At 45.3% G+C, this 20,370-nt stretch overlaps 1 protein-coding gene across 18 annotated transcripts in view; it reads right to left on the bottom strand.

Annotated features, from left to right (window-relative positions):
- The window catches only part of DNAH17 (dynein axonemal heavy chain 17), a 105,246-nt gene that overhangs the window by 66,872 nt on the left and 18,004 nt on the right, over positions 1 to 20,370 (bottom strand). For 17 of the 18 annotated variants that reach the window (XR_005588469.1, XM_039501536.1, XM_039501550.1 and 14 more), the window contains 18 exons: positions 18,437 to 18,691; positions 16,869 to 17,038; positions 16,059 to 16,281; positions 14,390 to 14,506; positions 13,174 to 13,260; positions 12,472 to 12,624; positions 10,929 to 11,177; positions 7,657 to 7,779; positions 7,033 to 7,380; positions 6,849 to 6,940; positions 6,169 to 6,295; positions 5,383 to 5,535; positions 4,298 to 4,423; positions 3,118 to 3,225; positions 2,846 to 2,977; positions 2,287 to 2,447; positions 1,960 to 2,116; positions 420 to 524 (listed from right to left, as the gene is read on the bottom strand). Coding sequence is in view for 17 of the 18 variants with exons in the window: in XM_039501536.1 (XP_039357470.1) it covers positions 420 to 524; positions 1,960 to 2,116; positions 2,287 to 2,447; positions 2,846 to 2,977; positions 3,118 to 3,225; positions 4,298 to 4,423; positions 5,383 to 5,535; positions 6,169 to 6,295; positions 6,849 to 6,940; positions 7,033 to 7,380; positions 7,657 to 7,779; positions 10,929 to 11,177; positions 12,472 to 12,624; positions 13,174 to 13,260; positions 14,390 to 14,506; positions 16,059 to 16,281; positions 16,869 to 17,038; positions 18,437 to 18,691 (2,886 nt within the window). In the remaining variant the exon portion in view is untranslated. Of the gene's footprint in view, positions 1 to 419; positions 525 to 1,959; positions 2,117 to 2,286; positions 2,448 to 2,845; positions 2,978 to 3,117; positions 3,226 to 4,297; positions 4,424 to 5,382; positions 5,536 to 6,168; positions 6,296 to 6,848; positions 6,941 to 7,032; positions 7,381 to 7,656; positions 7,780 to 8,450; positions 8,542 to 10,928; positions 11,178 to 12,471; positions 12,625 to 13,173; positions 13,261 to 14,389; positions 14,507 to 16,058; positions 16,282 to 16,868; positions 17,039 to 18,436; positions 18,692 to 20,370 lie in introns of those variants that run through there. The other variant, XM_039501551.1, reaches the window with a different exon arrangement.

Below are 20,370 nucleotides of genomic sequence, written 5' to 3'. Positions count from 1 at the left end.
TATTTGTAATCAAAAATAAAGTGAGCACTGTACACTTTGTATTCAGTGTTGTAAATGAAATGAATATATTTGAAAATGTAGAAAACATCCAAAAATATTTAAATAAATGGTATTCTATTATTAACAGCGCTTAATTTTTTTAATCACGCGCTTAATATTTTTAATTGCTTGGCAGCCCTAATATATATATATATATATATCTGCATTAAGCACAAATATTAGAGCAATTACATAGCCTAAATTGTCCTATATCTTTATTATAATTCCATTCACTTATGCTAAGTATCCCATAACACCTTGCATTTGTTGAATGGCTTAAGTAGATAGAGAAATTGTCACAATCAGGACAGATGAGTATTTACCACAACATCACAGTAATTTACATAAAGAATAGCTGGATACTGGAGAAAACTTCCTACCTGCACAGCAATCACTGATAAAACTTCCACTGAAATGCGATTGAATTCATCAAAGCATCCCCAGGCTCCAGTCTGTGCTAACCCTTTGTAGATATTTCCACAGGACTAGAGAGCAAAGTGATTGGAGAAGGCTGATTGCACCATGGGAATTCATTACAAAAAGAACAGTTCTAAGGCATTAATCTGGCATTTATACTACACACTGTTTCTCTAGGATAGCCTCACACAACATAGGGTCATTCAAAAATAGAGAGGAAAAATCCCCCTCCTGTAGGGAAATTTTGCCTCCTTTGTGAAAACTCCTTTGCAGCTACCCAGGATTTTCCTCTAGTTTCAGCATGTGCTGTCCAGATAGCTGTAAATGCAGGAACTCAACAAATGCTCCAGTCCCAGCTTCCGGCCAAAACATGCCTGAGACACACAGACTGAGTGTTCTCCCACTGCAGTCAAAGCCAGAACTCCCATGGACTCACAGTGACTACAGGTGTGTGAATGACACTCCACAGCATGGAGAGGTACCTCTGACGCCTGGGCTTTTCCCTAGCAACTGGAGTGGGAAAGAAAGTGTTCTCACCCCAGCTGCCAGACTGTGTGAAATGACAGGACTACAGTGGGAAAGGGCTCTGCTGCTCATGGCACTGAGTTCCCAAGCCTGACTTTGGCTGCAAAGCCACAAACTATTGCAGTAGCTAGCACAGCTCATGCAGGGGATGCTCAGAGGCACGGTGGAGGGGCCAATTAGAAATAAATAGGAGAATGCAATCTCCTAGCAATTGCTGCCCTCAGCACACATTGTGCATTGCTTGGGAAGGTAAGATACTGAATTTGTCTTAAGGGGGAGGAAAAGTATTGGAATTCAGCTTGCTGTGCACTCCGTTTGCTGTACCCCTCCCTGAGAGATGGTCTCCGAGGGGCTCACGCCTGCCATGGTTCCAACACCATTAATAGCCTCAAGACGAACTCAGATGGAACAAGGCTCTTAGACCTGCTAATCTGTCCCCTGGCCAATCTGGGCTTTGTCTCTGCGATATATTGGCTAGCCGTCTGTGCTGTCTCATTTCAGGTACCCCCCGGGCTGACTGCCAAAGGTTTATACATTCACTGGCAGGAAGCCTTTCCGGATAGTTAGTCCAAGTTTTCCAGCTCCCATTCCCCAGCAGAGCAGAGTTCCTGCTGACCCTGTCACCACCACTTTGCCAATCAGTGTGTCCTGGGCAAGCGTGCTCCAGCCTCAAGCCTTTGGGGCAGGATCCTTAGCCACAGTGCAGGGGAGAAGGTTGGGGTGGAGGTTCTGAGTGGGTGCTTCAAAGCATCTTTGCTTTCCCGAAATCCTGGAGCTTTGGGGGGTTGGTTTGCCCTCCAGTGTAATTTAGCCTCAGGGCCGCAATGGCCCCCCAGGAGCCTTTTCACAGCCAGCAAGAGGCAGAATGCAGCCGCACTTTGAACACGCCCCCCCACCCCCTTCTAGGACTGCTCCCTGCCATGGCCTGGGGAGGGGGCTCTGGGATCCTATGCCCTGAACTCATTCATTACGTTTTACCTTGTAATCCATTTGCTCAGAGCAGTTGAAGACATAGACCATGATCCCTACAGCTCGGCCCAGGTCCTTAGTGGTCTCAGTTTTCCCTGTACCAGCAGGGCCTGCAGGTGCACCCCCCATTATCAGGTGAAGGGACTGGGTCAGAGTGATGTAGCAGCTGAAATGCAAGGCAGGTGCATCATGTCTAAATGGCCAGCAACAGTCCCCTGCAGTACCCGCCACTGCCCAGCAACCAGACTGCCGCTTCCCACCATTGCTGTCTAGTTTTAAGGCAAATCTCGACTGCATGGATGTTAGCTACGGGTGCAGGAGCTGAACCTGGCGTACCGGTCTGTAAGTGGAGTAATGACCAGTCGAGGGGTGTTACCCAGATATTCATAGGAATACTGAAGTTGAGCATCACATATATTAGCATAGCAATGCTTTTTTCCTTCATCCCACCGATGTCTGAGCTGGGACTGCCAGGTGAATGCTTGAGAATTCTCCACCTGCAGAGCCAATGGAAAATGTATTTACTTTTTCTGTGACTGCTTCCAGTGAAAATGCACCCTAGTGACTCATTCCCCCAGGCGTCCTCATATATATTAGAGTTATTTATTTATTGTGGTGCTCAGAATGTGAACAAGGCACCAGACCCTTAACACATTAAGGTTTAAAGAACATGTATACATCACCCAGTCTCCTGTGAACCCCTGTTCGGTTGTTACCTCACTGGATCACACATACTCTTACATTTGCAAGCAAGACTATTTTGTTCATGCTTTATTGCTCCACTCCATTTGGAGTATTTTTAAAATATTTGAAAATAATAAAAGTTATTACAGGAAAACATTTGTTCAAAAGCACCAATGAACAAAGCAATGAAAACGTAGCCCGTAACGTATACCTTAGCAAGGATCATTTTTGCCACGACATCTCTGGCATGTACATCTATGGTACAGATTGTCATGATCTTCATTCTGTCTCCTGAGGTTAAGCTCCCAATGAGTAGTGTAATTAGTGTGTTTAACTGATTAATCTAAGAAAGAAAAGAATGGATTGACACAGGAAAGTGACATAATATTTTGCCTAGTTTTCCTGCCAGATAAAAGCTGTTCTAAGGAGACTGCACAGAGTTTGCTGCAGCACAGGTGCAATCCTAAATATCTGGCTACACACCTGCTTTTTGTTGTAATCTTTAATCGCATTTTCATAACCTTCCTCCAGTCTTGAGAACGCAATGCCGACCTCTGTTGTCCACCAGATCTGAGTGCAGGTTAACGCAATCTACCATAAACCGCATAGAAAAAGGGTCACAGACTAGGCGGTGGCAGAATATTTCATGCTGAGCTGTAGCTCACGAAAGCTAATGCTGTTACCTGCGCCCCTCAGCCCCAGCTCTTGCCTGCAGCCTTTGGTCTAGTCCCATGCTCTGGGCATCAGCATGGCCAATGCTCAGACAAGCACTTCAGGGGAGGGTCCCTGTGCCATACCTCTGCCAAGAAACCTAGCAGGGGTCTTCTCCAGACCCCCACTGCCTCTCCTCAGAGGTCAAGATTCAGTTCCTGTTTCCAGGACAGCTCTGCCTGCTCCCCCTGCAGACAGAAGAGAACTCAACTGTCTCAAATAAAACAAAGTTTACTAGAAAACTCAAACTCAAAGATAAAATGGTCCAAAGCTAGACCTAAGGCCAGCCCAGGCACACTCAAACCTTTCTTAGGAATCAGAAAATCCTGAGCTCTCTTGGCTTCTCCGTGAGCCTGCTGGCCTTCCCTTAGCTCATCACACCAGGAACGTCTTTCCATTGTTCACAGTGGTGCCCCCCCGCCCCCCTTGTTGTAGGGCGCGGAGCCCCAGACACGTCCCACATGGTTTTAAGCGCCTTGTCCTCTAACCTGTGCAGAACGGTTCTCCCCAGCTCCTGGGGGATTGGCTGCATTTCCTTGCTTCTGTGTTAAACACTAGGGCTGAAATTCTGGCCCAGCAAGGCCACTGGGAATTTCAACAGAGCCAAGATTTCACCCTAAATCATTTGCTAGTCTCAGTCTAAGCCAAGATTTCAAAAGGGACCACAACACTTTAATTGTTCAACATTACGCAATAATTCCAGTTTTCTTATAACTTGAATTGATCTCAGACATGGTCCCTGGACAGAAACCAGCCCACCTCCCTCTCACAACCACTGTTACACTCAATATCGAGCTAAGAAGAGCGATACTCCAGATTTCAGGGTTAAACACAGTATCTATGGCAGATACAGTGACATTACTGTTGCGCTTGACTATTTATTTGATTTGTGTTGCACATGTTGAATACATCAAATAAACCCCATGTTCTAATCACATGACTAGTTCCGTACCTGCGCTGGGTAATCAAATAACCATTGCTCTCGTGGCTTTTCTTCATATGTCACAACAGCCTCAGGAATTTCATGGCGTAATGTGGAGCACATTCTCTCGAGCACTCGATTTAACCAAACCTCAACCTAGATACAAAGCCCCCCCCCATTCTAATAAGTGTCCTTGCTAGTATATTTCAGCATTACTTGCCTATTTTGTTTGTCTGTTTTTAAATTGACAGCAGCTGACATAGACTTGTCAGTCTTACTGTGGGCTATGGTATCTAACTGCAGTTGTTCTCTTAACAGGATGTACCTTACAAAGATCCTGGCATCCATCAGTCACATGACTTTCTGTACAGGAAATCAGGGCTGCTTTTAAACCCTTGGGGGCCAAATTCTGGTTGGCACCTAGAATAATGGACCCCAAACAAGTGCTGGGATATATGGACAAAGTTCCATCCAAGACCTGTCCCTGCACAAATAGGAATAGGCTGCCTGTGGCACTGTGCTCACAGGCCACTGCTGGGTAAGGGACAAATATGTGGCCCACACCCCCGGCCTACATTCCTCTGAAGCGCTTCCCTGCAGAGAGGCCTCTCAGTCTGTTATGCTTTGGAGGAAACAAAACAGGGGCAGACAACTTAGGCTCTTCTCCCCTGTCTCTTGCTGCAGGTTTCTGGAGTGCACGTGACGTAGGTGTCAATTAGCTCCCCCACTGCCGCTGTGTTTTTAGAATTCCCTCCCTACGCTGCCATCTCAAAGACAATGGAACTCATCTGTATGTGAAAACTCGACCTGCCTCTGTGTGTGTGTGTGTGGGGGGGGCTTTTAAGGGGGCTTTTCCCTTGACTTTGAGATCTTCCACATGAAAGAGTCTATGTGGATTGCCTCAAATGGGATGTTTTCAAGTCTAACTGATGAAGCCTGGTCTCACTAGGATGAGCAAAAGACAGAGGAAATAGACTCCCAGTTGATTCACTGGTTAAGGTCCCAGCTGATAGGAGCAAGGAGAATTTAGGCTTAGACACATAAACCACTTTATTCTTGTATTAGTGCAATTCAACCTGCATGTTTAAAATATAATTTTAAATAACTCCACTAACCTGCCCGGAACAGTCACATTCCTTATCAAAATCCACATACTCATCCTCCTTACTGTACATTCCCAAGCCAATCTTCAAAGGCTTGTTGTCTGGATCCATTTTGAACTTCAGCTTAGCCATGCTATCAAACAGTTTAGACAAGTGGCGGCAAACCTTAGAGTAAAGCAGCACAAGGCTAAATCAGGAATTGCTGTCAGTGCACAGAAATATTTTACAGTTTTGATTAACTTTTCATACTGTTCTTTATACTCTTGCATCTCTGACACACTGTTATAATCAGGCTTGGCAGAATTTGATTTTTTAAATAAATTTTGATGGATAATATTGATATTTATTTTAAAGCATTTTTTTCTATTTTTGTCAATTTAAATTTTCACAGCTGCAGGAAATTATTGGGGGCTTCAGACAATAATTATTTAAAGGCAGTAGACACAGATTCAACAAGTTAAAGCTTTAAACCATTAAGACACAAACTGTCAACATCATGTGTCAAAATATACACAGTCAATATCCTTAAATCAATCTCTAGTAAGTTCTCAAGCAGAATTTTTCTTATTTTGCATCTCTGTAAATTTCAATTTTATTGATGGAAATATTTTTAGTTGGTTGTGTGCGTGCAGTGTAATTGATGTGTACCAACATTTACCAATAAAAAATCTACTCCTTCCAAGACTAGTTATAAATTTGGGTCAGTGTTTTTAACCCTTTCAGATTAAAGACATTATAATTACATTCTAAAGATTTCAGGTAAGAAACAAAGGACTATCCATTAAATTTAAATCCTACCTCAACAGGGTCATTTCCATTTGATAAAATATCCAGCAGGTCTGCAGACGAAACAAAGTAGAACCTGGGAAAAGCCAACCTTTTTGTCTCTAGATATTCAGCCAAAGCCTTTTCACAAAGTGCCAAGCTAACACAAAGAAAGGAAAAAGGTGCAATATTTTTATTCTTTGCAAAGCAAAGGTTGTGATGTGATCATGCTACGTTGACTGCAGTGGAAACAAAAGCCTTCACTGAGTCTTAGAACAGGCAGTGGCAATTTCCCCATCTGACTTCACCAATATGCCTCAAACCTCCTCTACAGAGCCTAGGGCTCAGAAGGCAGCAATAGAGTCAGCACTTTGAAAATATAGCTAGTGTAATTCAGCCTTAATAACCATTTCATAATTAGCCTCTTTCTGAGATCCCAACAATTTGGCCATTTGTGATGGTTGCTTTTTGAATTGGGCACATGTACTGGGCTGAGTCTAGTCTCTGATTTCACAGACTATTGAATGGCCATTAGACTAAAACTTAAAGAGTCACTACTTATCTGGGCTAAATTTGGCCTAGTGATCTAGGGGAGTGAGGCTATTAGTCCCCATTACCAATCCAGAAAAGCATTTACTCCCAGCAGCTAGAATTTATCTGGATGTTTTTAAAATTGGCCAAATGTTTCCCCCCAAATATGGCATCATCCTAACCTTTTCTGTAAGGCCTCTAACTTCTCATAAAGGCCTGGTTTATTTGTTGCTTCAATTACATTAGGGGTTTTTACTGCTTCAGCCATTAATTCCTGCAAGAAAAGATGATCTGTGACGCATTAAATTTAAATTCATCCTTCAGGCTAGAATTGTTGTGGGGGAGGGGGGTGACAGACTTGCTCACTTTAAAATCTCTATCGATAGAATCAAAACGTTTAGAATCTTCTGGCAACTGATTCCGGATGTCTTCAGAACCAATGAAGATGCTCTCCAGATGGCTCCAAGTTCTCTGCACTTCAAACCAGATACTAATAACAGAGTCAGCAGTAGATAATTTCTGTTGCCAGCCTGACACCTCCTGAAGAAAGTGAGCTAGATACTTGGAAGTCATCAGGTTCTGAAGTTGCACTTGGTTATCCTCCAAGGTCTCTACGAGTAATTCATCAGATTTGAGCAGCATGGTACCAGTTCTAGCATGGGGTTCATGTTCAAACTGCATGGTTGACCACGTACTATCCAGGGCTTTCAATACCTTTGAATACAAAGATATCCAGAAATACTCTGAACACTAAAGCTTTCAAAATGTACAGAAAATAAACAACATTTCAGGAAAGAAAAATCCTAGAACTTAAAATGTGTGTCTTGGCACAGAAGCACTTCGTGGAAGGGTGAGAATCTATGCGTTAACCTTCAGCCTTTTCATAAGAGTGAAAAACTGAAAGTTATAGCTTCTGACTGTGCTACATCAGAGTGAAAGGCTATTTTTAGGAACGATGTGGTCGAAATTGAACTGAAGGACAGACGGTACCTTCTCCATTCCTGACTCTTTCACAGCCTTGTCTACAATACTGCGAACTTCATCCTCAAAATTGTGTAGATTCAGCTGCAGCAAGTCAGCCAGGGTTGTCTTGTCTGACATTATAAAGTTCACCTGGTGCAGAATGGACATAGTCAGCAATACTCTTCACGGGTGACACAGCTAATATTTTCTCCCACACTAGCTGTCTCACACGATACTTAAAGGCTGTCTTTTTCGCTAAGATTTCAAACAAATACTTATGGACAGTCACCTGGTAAATATTATTTCTGCAGTTCATTAGCTTGTTAAGATTAACTTCTCTCTCTCTCTCACACACACACACACACGCAGGGTTGGCTCCAGGCATCAGCACAGCAAGCAGGTGCTTGGGGTGGCCAATGGAAGGGGGCAGCACGTCCCGGTCTTCGGCGGCAATTTGGTGGCAGGTCCCTCAGTTCCTCTCGGAGGGAAGGATCCGCCGCCGAATTGCTGCCGAAGAATGAAAATGAAGCGGCGTGGTAGAGCTGGTTGGTTTTTTTTTGTTTTGTTCACCACTTGGGGTGGCGAAGAAGCTGGAGCTGGCCCTGCACACATCCACACAGACATCCCCGATTTGGATAATTTGAAGTCTATGATTTTCATATGCAAGAAAGCAGATCATAAATATGATTATTCAGAACACAATTTACCAGCACATGTGCTGCTTGAGAATTTTCCCTTCAATGTCTACTCAGAGGGACACAGTGGAATTTTTCAGCTTGCAGCCCATTCGTGCTTAACGAATTAACTCTAAAAAGTCTTACCTATTGGTGGGGAGCACTCAGATTATGTCTACATTGCAGCTGGAGCCAGCCTCCCAGCCTGGCTAGACATACTCATGCTAACAGGTGTGACGTTGCACTCCATATGTTTTATGGAAATATGCTAATGAGAGTGAATATGATGTAATTGGTATATGCTTTATGCAAAAGGACTCTTGTAAGGGATCATTACAAAGTTTATAATCTACTGAGTGTGTTCATCCTATTTGTATGAATGTATCATTCTTGTATCTAAAACTAGAAATATGAAGTATTACTCTGAGGTCCTGTTGTAATTATGCAAAGTGTGGGCCATTGATGGTGGCTTAGGATCTTGATGATTCCTATTGACTAGGAAAATTGGGTGTGAATGGGTTTATTTACCTGCAAGCCTTCCTGTGTACCAGAATGAAGTCTTACAGTGACATGTGATCATGTCACATGATACTGGAATCCATCTTAAACCTGGTGCTTTTCCATTTAGAAGGAGGGGTGGGGACTCAGAGAGACAAAGGATTCCCGCCTTGTGCCAAAGCTATAAAAGGGGGTGGAGCAGGACAAAGAGGCGGCCAGTCATGAGAAATCCCCTAGTTTCCACCTGACCTGGAACTAACAAAGACTGTACCAGGGGAAAGGATTGGGACCAGACTAGGAAGGAGCCTAGTCTGTGAAAGAAGCTTATTAGAACATCTCTGAGGGGGAGATTTACCTGGATTCAGTTTCTTAATGTATTAGTCTTAGACTTGCATGTTTTGTTTTATCTTGCTTGGTTCTGTCTGTTATTACTTGAAACCACTTAAATCTTACTTTTTATACTTAATAAAATCACTTTTGTTTAATAATAAACCCAGAATAAGTGATTAATACCTGTGGGGGCGAACAGCTGTGCATCGCTCTCTCTCAGTGTTACAGAGGACGAACAATTTATGAGTTTACCCTGTATAAGCTTTATACAGAGTAAAACAGATTTATTTGGGGTTTGGATCCCATTGGGAGCTGAGTGTCTGGGTGCTGGAGACAGAAATACCAGCTGAGTAGTTTTCAGTTAAAGCCCGGAGCTTTGGGGGCGTGGTTCAGACTTGGGTCTGTGTTGCAGCAGACTGGCATCTCTGGCTCAACAAGGCAGGGTTCTGGAGTCTCAAGCCATCAGGGAAAATGGGCTCAGAGGTAATTTCAGCACATCATGTGACAGCCCCAAGGAGTCTCTGTGACCGAACCCATCACAGCAGGCTCAAGCTAGTGCCCTGAAAATAGCAGTGTGGAGTTTGTGGCTTGGGCTGTAGCTCAAGCCCACCCAGCTGGAGGACGCAGTACTCCAACTGAGGCCTCAAATTCCCAAGGAAGAGTACAAAAGAATAGCACAAGCTTGTAGGGACATCATCAGAAAGGGTAAGGCACAAAATGAGTTACACTTAGCAAGGGCCATAAAAGGCAATAAGAAGAGGTTCTATAAATACATTAGGTGCTTGCAAAAGTTGAAGGAAAGTGTAAGTCCACTACCTTTTTAGTTGAGAAGGAGAGCTAATATTGAATGACGACAGAAGACTGAGGTGTTTAATGCTTATTTTGCTTCTGTTTTCACTAAACATGTTATAATGGTGATGAGATATGTATCTCAATTAATATTAATAAGGGAGAAGGAACACAAGCCAAACTATGGACAGAACAGCTAAAGAATATTTAGATAAGTTAGATGTATTCAAATTGGCAGGACCTGATGAAATTCACCTTAGTGTACTTCAGGAACTAAATTTTGAAACTGTTAGTGATTATTCTTGAGGACTCCTGGAGGATGGGCGAGGTCCCAGAGGACTGGAGAAGGGCAAACAAAGCACCTATCTTTACAAAGGGGATCAAAGAGGACCAGGGGAACTATAGACCAGCCAGTCTAACTTAAATACCTAGAAAGAAATTATGAAACAATCAGTGTGTAAGCACGTAGTGGATAATAGGGCTATAAGTAACAGCCAACATGGATTTGTCAAGAACAAATCATGCCAAACCAACCAATTTTCTTTCTTTCACAGGGTTATTGGCCTAATGGATAGGGGGGAAGATGTAGATGTGATATATCTTGATTTTTAGTAAGGCTTTTGACACAGTCAAAATTCTCTACAGTGATTCACAGTTCAGGAGATACAATCATCACGCTTCCTTTAATTTTTGTTTATTCTATATTTTGATGAGTGTCCAGATTTGATAAGTTTGGATACTTGATAGCAGTGGCCATCTAGCAATAGTAAATCACGTGACAGATCATTTCAGTATGAAAGGAATGATACTAAAGGTCTGAAGTGATTTAGATGCTTTCAAAAATGTTACCTAGGAGCCTAAGGTGCATTGTCATGACTAAAGCTACTTTCGAAAGTGGGACTTAGGCACCTATGTCATTTAGGTTCTTTTGAAACTGATCCCCCTTCCCAGGATTGGGGAATGATGGCATTTACTTGTCAATACATTTTTGAAACCTGCTCAGATTACCTTGGTCGCTTGCATGAGCTCATGCCAATGACGTTCTCTAATAGCAGGATTCTGAAGGTCACTCACAGCTCGGAGGGAGGTTATCATGTTTTTCACTGTGTTATCCAATCCTGTGAATGCATCCCAGGGTCTCATTTCTTTATCCAAACTTCTCACATCTTTAGCAAACTTTTTAGAATCAATATCCATTTGCTCCACATTAATCTCTTTCCATTTGGTGGTCTTCCAGTCATCGATGCTTGCATTAACCTGAATTGGGAAACAGTTCCACATGCCATACTGTTAACAAACATGCAGATCAATATTTCCTATCACTTATTCATCCTAAGTGTATTATTGTTCCATTTTCACAATTCTTACTCCTGTTTCCAAAAGACTTTAATGTTGCTCTCACTCCAACACAGCACTGCAGAGCACACATTTGTGTTCCCCTATGTTTCTCCTTGTTGCAAGGGCTGAGCTGGTACAGTCTGTTGTAGTAGGCCATCTGCCAGTCATGTCACCTCTCCAGTGGACTGCTGAGAACCTGGTTAACAGGGCTTCTTCATTTTCATTGTCCAACAATACAATTGTCTGGGAACTACAGGAGCATCCTGCTTTGGTCTGTAGTTTGGTTTTAAGTATGTAACCCATGCCTGCTAAGTGTGGAACTCTTCTCCCTCAGCCCCGCCCCCACCCCCATGATGGCTAGGCCAGCTAGAGATTGAGGAGGCTGCTACAAAGCTGGCTAAGTGACATCTGTCCTTCAGCTCACATATGAAGCTCAAGAGGTCCCAGGTTTAATCCCCGCTGCCAACAGGGTTACATATATTTTGAATTTGCTGCTTGTACTATCTTGCTGGAGACTCCTGCCAGGTTGGTGCCACTCCGGATTACAGCAGTGTTCCCGCAATAAAACCTCTGCTGGCTGAGAATAATTTGTGCTCAAACAAGAGCCTCCAGCAAACTTTCCCTTTTTGGTCATTCTGCCCGGCCATGAAACTGCCAACATCTAGCCCCACATGGGGCCTTGGAAAGAGGATGTTGCCACCTATAGCCATTGTGATTTTTAACCACACTAGCAGACAGAGCATTTGCTTTTCACACACAGTCATTTAAAAAATAGCAACTTCAGGATTCTGAGTCCCAGCCCGAGCCTGTTAACACATCTCTTGCTTTCTGTTTGCAGGTCACAAGTCCATGTGGTTCAGTTTTAAAAGCCAGCAAAGAGTTTCTTTCCCTTAGTCTGAGCTTCCTGCAAACACATTCTCTTGTCTGAACAGTGAGCAATCTCCCCTGAGCAGCTGAGATGATCAGGCAGGTGCCATTATTATTAATATTTCTTGTTTCTCTGAGGGTAGTGCATAGCATCCCTGACTGGGGTCACAGCCCCAGCATGCTAGGCACTGCAAACACAAACATAAAGACAGTCTCTGCCCTGCGGTGATGAAGGATAAGGGGAACAGGGAACTGATCCTGACTAGCCTGGCAAGTAGCAATGTCTCAGCACTCCATTCTTCAGATCCCCTTCCCCTCGAGCTACATTCCAAAGTCAAACACTTACCAAGACAATCATATCCCAGAGCTCTTTGAGTAAACGTACTTCTTTATGGCATGCTTTGAGCTGTTTATAATCTGGGACTGACACCTCAAACAACCCAGCTGATTTGGACAGGGCTTCCATTTCACTCTCCATGGCAGTGATACTCTTTTGTTGCTAGAACCAGGAAAAGAAAAGGACTGAGCCGGCAGCTAGGTGCTGGTGTGGCCTCACCATGCGTTAAGAGAAATGGAAGTAACAGCTCCACTTTTATAGAATAACTCACTGGCCACAACATACATAAAGGGCCAAGTGCTCTCTCTGTGCATGGCCCAAGCCTGTAGGGTGGGGAGTCTAAGAGAGAGGAATCCTCATCCTCCAGGCAGCTGAGCAGCAGCTGCACACGTAGTCCAGACTCTCAGAAATGTAGGGCTGGAAGGGACCTTGAAAAGTCATCAAGTCCAGCCCCTGATGCAGTAGCCACTATTGAGGAAACATCTCCCTTATGCAGGAATGCACGACGGGTGGATCTCCACAGCCAAGCCCCTCCCCCTTCCCTAGGCCTCGGTCACAAACCCTAATCAGAGCAGAGGAGCAGCGCAGACTCCTGGAACCGTGCTGGCCATCTGTGCAAGAGCATTGTGGCAGTTCTGCGGCAGCCACAGCCCATGCGAGACAGGTGGAGAGAGGATCTGCCCCAAACACCCTCCCCTCTCAGCCAATTACCGTGTTTAAGGACCGATACGGATCTGGGCCAGTAAAAGAAAAGGGAGCATCTTCTCGAAATTTCTCCCTGAACTCGTGTTGTTTAATCTGCAAGGAAGCAGAGACAGAGCGCGTCACACGCAGGCGGGGATAGGCGCATTCAGCACTGTTAGAGGCCCAGGGGTGGAGGAGGGCTAGCTGGCTGAGCCAAGGCCCACTTCGGACTGAGCCAATTCGGCTTGTTTGGAGCTGGGTTGCAGCTGCTGTCCTGGGCAATGAAGTGCATCCACTGCAGACTCACAATGCTTGAATGACCAGGCAGCTGGTGTGACCAAGAGCACTGGTTTCCCGTATAGGCTGGTTTCCAAGCGTGTGAGTTTTCTTTTGGCTACAGGCATCCGAGCCAGGCTGTCATCTCCAAGACAGACGAGTCCAACATGCTCTTCATGGGGCAATACTTAAAAACCTCTGGGAAACCACTTAGTGCAGGACGTGGCTGCTTGCTTGTTGGGCAGACAAAGAGCCAGAAACACTCCTGCTCTGGGATCTGCCCCGGCACCTGTTAGCTCCCTGCTGGGGTGGAAGGTATTAGCCTATAAAGCCCTGCATGGCTGGGGACCGTATTGCCTTCAAAGCCCCTCTCCTTCCCTATGCACTGCACAGTTGTGATCAGAGTGGGGATACTGCACTACAGCCCTCTTGCGTTCAGCTGGTCAGGACTAGTAGCATGGGGCTTTCCAGGAGAGGCCTTGACTGGGAAACACTTCCCCAGCCATTCTGACAGGGCCTGGATTCACTCCTGGCACATGGGGAGAGGGGTTACTCCATTGGCTGATTTGGGGTGACCAGGACTAGTCTGGTGGTTCAGATATGGGCAGTTTATTGCCTGATTGCTTAGTGGTTATTTCCATTACTGACTTGTGTTGAGGTTGTAGCTTTTAAGTTTTGTGAAGTGCATAGAGTCTCAGGGACAGGTACCTGAATTGAAAATGTATACACAGCGTTAATGTAGGTAATAAGGTAATAATAATTGGAGATAGACCAATCTCCTAGAACTGGAAGGGACCTTGAAAGGTCATCGAGTCCAGCCCCCTGCCTTCACTAGCAGGACCAATTTTTGCCCCAGATCCCTAAGTGGCCTCCTGTGGGTCACACAAATCCTAGCCTAGATGAGAAGCTGAGGCCAATCCACTCAGCCCATTACAGAGAAACTTCCAGCATCCCACAGTAACAGTACCTCAAACTGCTGACACTTCCTCCGAAGGATTGCGACCTCAGTGGCCTGCAGAGGAGCCACATTCTGTTTCACCTGGAAAGATAACTTCTTGGTGTTGTTCCACTGCTCCGGCAGATCCTACAGCAAGCAAAAGTAGAATCAACACCAAAACCCATTTCACCCAAGAGAAGTAACAGATGCTTATGCTTTGTCTGGCAAAGATGAACCCAAATACATCCTGAAGTTCCTTACGAAGGAGAATATGTGGGCAGCGAACATGCAGGGCAACATTTGCAGATAACTCAAAATTATTTTGGTTAGTCGAGCCTAAAGAACACAAACCTGGGAGGAACGTCAAAGGGACTGGGCAAAGCTAGGTGAATGGGCAGCACAAAGGCAAAGCAAACTCACTGTTGACAAATACGTGGAACGGAATTCCAAACTCTGCATACAGAGTGGCGGCGTGACACTGGCAGACCAGGTGCCAGCTCATGCCAAGGTTCCCAGGTCTCAGTGGAACACTGACAAATACAGAGATGGAATCAGTCTGGCTCACCTGTGTTTTAGCATTGTTAAAATAGAGATTAGGATTATGAGTGTGTGTTTAGTGTTTAGACTTTAATGCATGCAGCAGTTCACAAGCACTCGATAATCTCAGTCTACGTCTACAGTACCGCGGTAGGTCGACCTAAGTTATGCAACTCCAGCTACGTGAATAATGTAGCTGGAGTCGACATAGCTTAGGTCAACCTTCTGCAGTGTCTACACCGCGCTGGATCAACAGGAGACACTCTTCTGTTGACTTATCTTACTTCTCTTGTTCCCAGTGGTGTACTGGGGTCAACTAGAGAGTACTCGGTCATCGATTTAGTGGGTCCTCACTAGACCCACTAAATTGACTCCCGGTGCATCAATCGCCAGAGTGTCGATCCTGCGGTAGTCTATGTAGACGTAGACATAGCCTCATTTATAACATTAGTCTCCCATATTGAAAGGGAATATTGGAGCATTGGTGTTGTAAGACTCTATAACTATGTAAATCACCACACAGGAGAGAGACATTAACTAGTGTGACATGCCGATTAGGAACCAAAGGTGTTGCATCCTGCTCAACAGCAGCCAAACTATTGTGGAACATTAAAGAGGACAAAAGATGTTGTGCTCTGCTCCCCCACCTCCCATGAAGATGAGCCATGCAAGTGGATTCCTCCCATCAGCTGAGTTTGCAGCTCAGAACACATGGGAGGAGGGGAATAAAAACCCCTAACCAGAAGAAACTGTCTCTCTCTGCTGCTTGGACTCTGCGAGACAAAGTTTCTAGGCATACACAAGGGATCCCCAGTGCTTAGAGCTTTCTTATTATAGACCCTTGGAAGATCCAGCAAGGCCATTCCCATGGTCCTTAAAGGTAACAAGTAAAGAGTGAGAGAAAATGTTTCCTGCTCTCTTTTATAACAGATACTTATTTTTGCAGCACAGTAACAGATGGCATTAGTAATGCGGTGATTGATTTTAGTCATTTTCTGTAAAGAGTTAGAACCTCTTTGCACCTGAGTGTGCAATAAAAATGATTAAAGGTGAGTTTGGATCTCAGCCTACTACAAAGAAGCAAATTCATCAGATTTCATTATTAAGAATACCCCAAAGCTACGCACCACAAAAACTGAGCTAACAGCATTAAATAACCTACATGCAGCTGCATATGAATTTCTTCCGGCATCTCTTCTCCGTAAGTCTTTAGCAGTTCGATTGTTTGCTTTAAGGGCTCAAACATGTGGTCTGTAGCTGTTTGTCTATCTTTGACTCTCATCAAGTGTCCCATCACCTCCACCAGCCCATTATAATCTCCTTCTTTCAAAGGTTTAGTCAAGCCCGCGTTTGCGTCTTTCATGAAAGCTGCTAGTTCCTGGAGACTAAAAGAAAAGAAGCCAGTGGGAGCCTCTCTGGACAGCCAGTTAAAAGAAACAAGAAAAATCCAAAGCCTGGTTGCTTCTGACAGTCACTGTGGCTCCCTGATGACAGCCCAAATGGATCCACAGCCCTGGCTCATGGTGCTCTGCCCAGGTGAGCAGCATCCAGCAGGGCTACACCCTTTCCAAGGCCAGGGGACCCAGGAGTGGGGATGCCCGGGGCAATTCTCCAAGGAGAACAAAAACTGGAGTCTCAGATCCTCAGTGTGTGTAAATAGATGCCATTTCACTGGCCTTCAGGTCTGAGCACGGCCCGCTAGCACCTTGTTACACATGACCTGCTCTGGTCTACACTGTGTGCAAAGCAATATCATTTGATATCATGTTACTTTGAATTTCTTGGCAACTAAGTTTAAAACACACCCCATTTTCCTAGTCCAGAACTGACCTTAGTCTTGGTCTCCATGTCTGACAGTCATTAGCACAGCTACAAAATCCTTGCCTCCAACATTAACCTTAACTCCTAGTTCCCATCCCGTATGTGTCAGGCAAGATTTACTTTGGACTGGAGAACCACTCTTTTGTTTTACCTGGTAGTGACGTGGTCAATGAGATGCTGCTTAAACATGAGGCTCCAGCGCTTGATAATATTTAAAAGCGCTTGCTTGAATGGACGGCAGTCGCTCTGCAGCCAGCCATTGAACACCTTGGTGTTCTCAAACTTGGACACTTCCTCGTAGAGCTTCTCATAGGAGTCAATCTGAAATGCATGTAGAAATGACACGCATGGAGCAATCTCAGAACTGCCAGAAGGGCTCTTGTCTGGGGGCTTCACTAAATCATTTTTTGTAATTCAAGATTTTTAACAGTAAAACTTTGAGTGCAACTATTTCTAAACTATTGAAGCCCCAGATTTCCCTGTGTTCGGGAGCACCTAGACACACAGTAATGCTGCATTAACAGCTCTCACGGAGGCTGGAGCAAAGTGCTGTCAGGGCAGCTGCTACTAAAGCCAGACCCCTCCGTACAGGTGCCTTCCTGGCTGCTCTCCCACCCCAACTCCCAGGCAGCACAGGGCTGCTGAGCTAGCGAGTCCCTCAGCGCTGTGCTTTGAAACGTGCTTGAGGGACAGGTTTAAATGTAAAAACCCAACATTTTATCCATCCTGGGCCAGATCTTCCAGCTGGTGTAAATCGGCACTGCTCCATCAGAGTCAATGGGCCAGAGCCCCAGCTGGTCTAAGTCAGCGTCATGCCATTAACGCCAGGGAAGTTTGCCTGTTACTTTAATGGAACTACATGGATTTGCACCCGTTGCTCGCTCGCGCTCTCCCTCTCTTTCAGGGGCCTGATTCTCCACAGTCTTGCACCTTGCCTCACCATTTACACCTATGCAAAGTGGACACAAATGCTCTATTCTGACTTGGTGACCTTGTTACACCTACTGTGGACAGGCATAAATGAGACTGGGGCAGGCAGTGGGGGGTGGGAGGGGGAAATCAGGCCCTAGATGTCTATCACTTTGGTATCTCAGTGCATTAGTGTTGGTGGATGCATGGCTGTTCTCCATACAATGGCAAGATGGAAAAGAAACGTGTGCCCTGGGCCCCTGTGAAATGGGTATAGAGCAGAGGTCCCCAAACTATTCAGGGGGGTGTGGTGGGGCCCAGGCCAGCCCCCACTGGGGATAGGGAGGGAGCGCCACCCAAGCCCCACTCTGCTCCCAGCTCTGCTCTGGCCCTTAGCTGTGCCCCCAGCTCCCAGCCCCATGCCAGACCCCTCCCCTGACCATGGCTCCACACCTGGTCCCACGCCCTGCTCCCGGCCCCAGACCCATCCCCAGCCTCAGCCCCATTACTCCTGTCTGCATCCCCCCTTCCCCCTACAGGAGCTGCAGCCCCATTCCCGGCTCCATGGGGGGGGCCCTGAAAAGTTTGGGAACCACTGGTATAGAGAGATTCCCTGAATGGTGTGGGGGGGGTCCCTCTGATCCCCTGAAGAAGGATGGAAAGAGCTTGGGTGCCATGGGAAGGATGCTCTATGAGGGGGATGGCTGTTCCTGCACCAGCATCGCTGCTATTCTCCTCATAGTACCAGGCTAGTATCCTAGACCTGCCATGCACTGAGCCACAGCCCCTTTGCTTTGGGAGCTCGATCACCTGTTGCTGGAACTGCTCTAGGGTGGGTGGGATGTGTGGCAAGTAGTCCTCTGCATGAGACTCCAGCTCCTCTGGGGTGAACACGTGACCAAACGTGAGGAAGCGCTGCATAAACTCGTGGTGATCATCCATCCACAAATAGGAATATTTCTCAAAGGAGTCTTCATATTCCTCAGCTTGTTTCATGGCACTGACAACTAGAGAAACCACCTCCTCTCTTATTTCAATTAGATCTGACATATCTTCTAGGTCACTCTGAAAGACACACACTTCTCATCAGGGTCAGGAAGTAAACAAATGCAACATGCGACATTAAATGTCACATTAGGGTCACACAATACATGTAGAAGTGAAGGTTTCTCAGGAACATTATCTCGCCTGCATTGCACATACACACTGTTAATATTCAGTTACAGTGTACATATCACCAAAAATGATACACATGTGCAGTACGGGAAATCTAGTGTTACTATGACAACCTTCACTTAAGTGTTTCTTGACATGTTAGTGTTTTAATCCATAAGCATTTTAGGTTTTTGCATTTAATGGCCATCATTTTGGTTTATTCAGAGAGAGAGAGAGAGAGAGAGAGACTGTTTCTCTCTACCAAGGTCAGCATGGAGTCAACATCTACATGCCACCCACCACCCCGCTGCTCCTCCTGTTCAACTGACAGTTCTGGATCCCAGCGTGACGGGTTGGGCCACAGACTCTCCCTCAGAACTGTCACTAGATGTGCTGGGATATAACTGAGAACCCCCTGCCAGAGAAGGCTTCTCTCCACTCCCATCCAGCTGAGTTAGACACACCAGTCGGCTCCAGCACAGACCAAGAGGCTGGGCCACCCCACCCCCCGCAGTTCACAGAAACCAAGATTCACTTAGCCCAGGGGCTTCTCGGTTAACAGGGACTTTCCCAGCACCCAGTATTCACTCTTTCTGGGAGCCTAAACCCCAAATAAATCTGTTTTACTCTGTATAAAGCTTATACAGGGTAAACTCATAAATTGTCCACCTTCTATAACACTGATCGGGAGATATGCACAGCTGTTTGCTCTCCCAGGTATTAATCACTTACTCTGGGTTGATTAATAAACAAAAGTGATTTTATTAAGTATAAAAAGTAGAATTTAAGTGGTTCCAAGTAATAACAGACAGAACAAAGTAAGTTACCAAGCAAAATAAAACAAAACACGCAAGAAACTGAATCCAGGTAAATCTCCCCCTCAGAGATGTTCCAATAAGCTTCTGTCACAGACTAGACTCCTTTCTAGTCTGGGCCCGATCCTTACCCCCGGTACAATCCTTGTTAGTTCCAGCTCAGGTGGTAACTAGGGGATTTCTCATGACTGGCCGCCTCTTTGTCCTGCTCCACCCCCTTTTATAGCTTTGGCACAAGGCGGGAATCCTTTGTCTCTCTGGGTCCCCACCCCTCCTTCTAAATGGAAAAGCACCAGGTTTAAGATGGATTCCAGTATCATGTGACATGATCACATGTCACTGTAAGACCTCATTCTTCATTACCCACAGGTCCAAAGGAAGGCTTGCAGGTAAATAAACCATCTACAACCAATTGCCCTAGTCAATGGGAGCCATCAAGATTCTAAACTACCATTAATGGGCCACATTTTGCATTGTCACAATAGGATCTCAGAGCTTGCTTCGTATTTCTAGTTTTAGATACAAGAGTGGTACATTTATACAAATAGGATGAACACACTCAGTAGATTATAAGATTTGTAATGATCCCTTACAAGAGACCTTGTGCATGAAGCATATTCCAGTTACATCATATTCACTCTCATTAGCATATGGAGTGCAACGTCACACCCAGGTTGCACTTGGAATTGCACATGGCTTCACAGTCAGAAGTGCATCTTTTTCATCTGCGCTGTGTGTGATACTTGTGACGGTCTCTCTGATAGTCACATCATC

Source organism: Mauremys reevesii, linkage group 15 (assembly GCF_016161935.1).
Source record: "Mauremys reevesii isolate NIE-2019 linkage group 15, ASM1616193v1, whole genome shotgun sequence".
NCBI lineage: Eukaryota > Metazoa > Chordata > Testudines > Geoemydidae > Mauremys > Mauremys reevesii.
The sequence above is the reverse complement of the archived record's forward strand: the minus strand, read 5'-3'. Positions and strand labels throughout refer to the sequence as shown.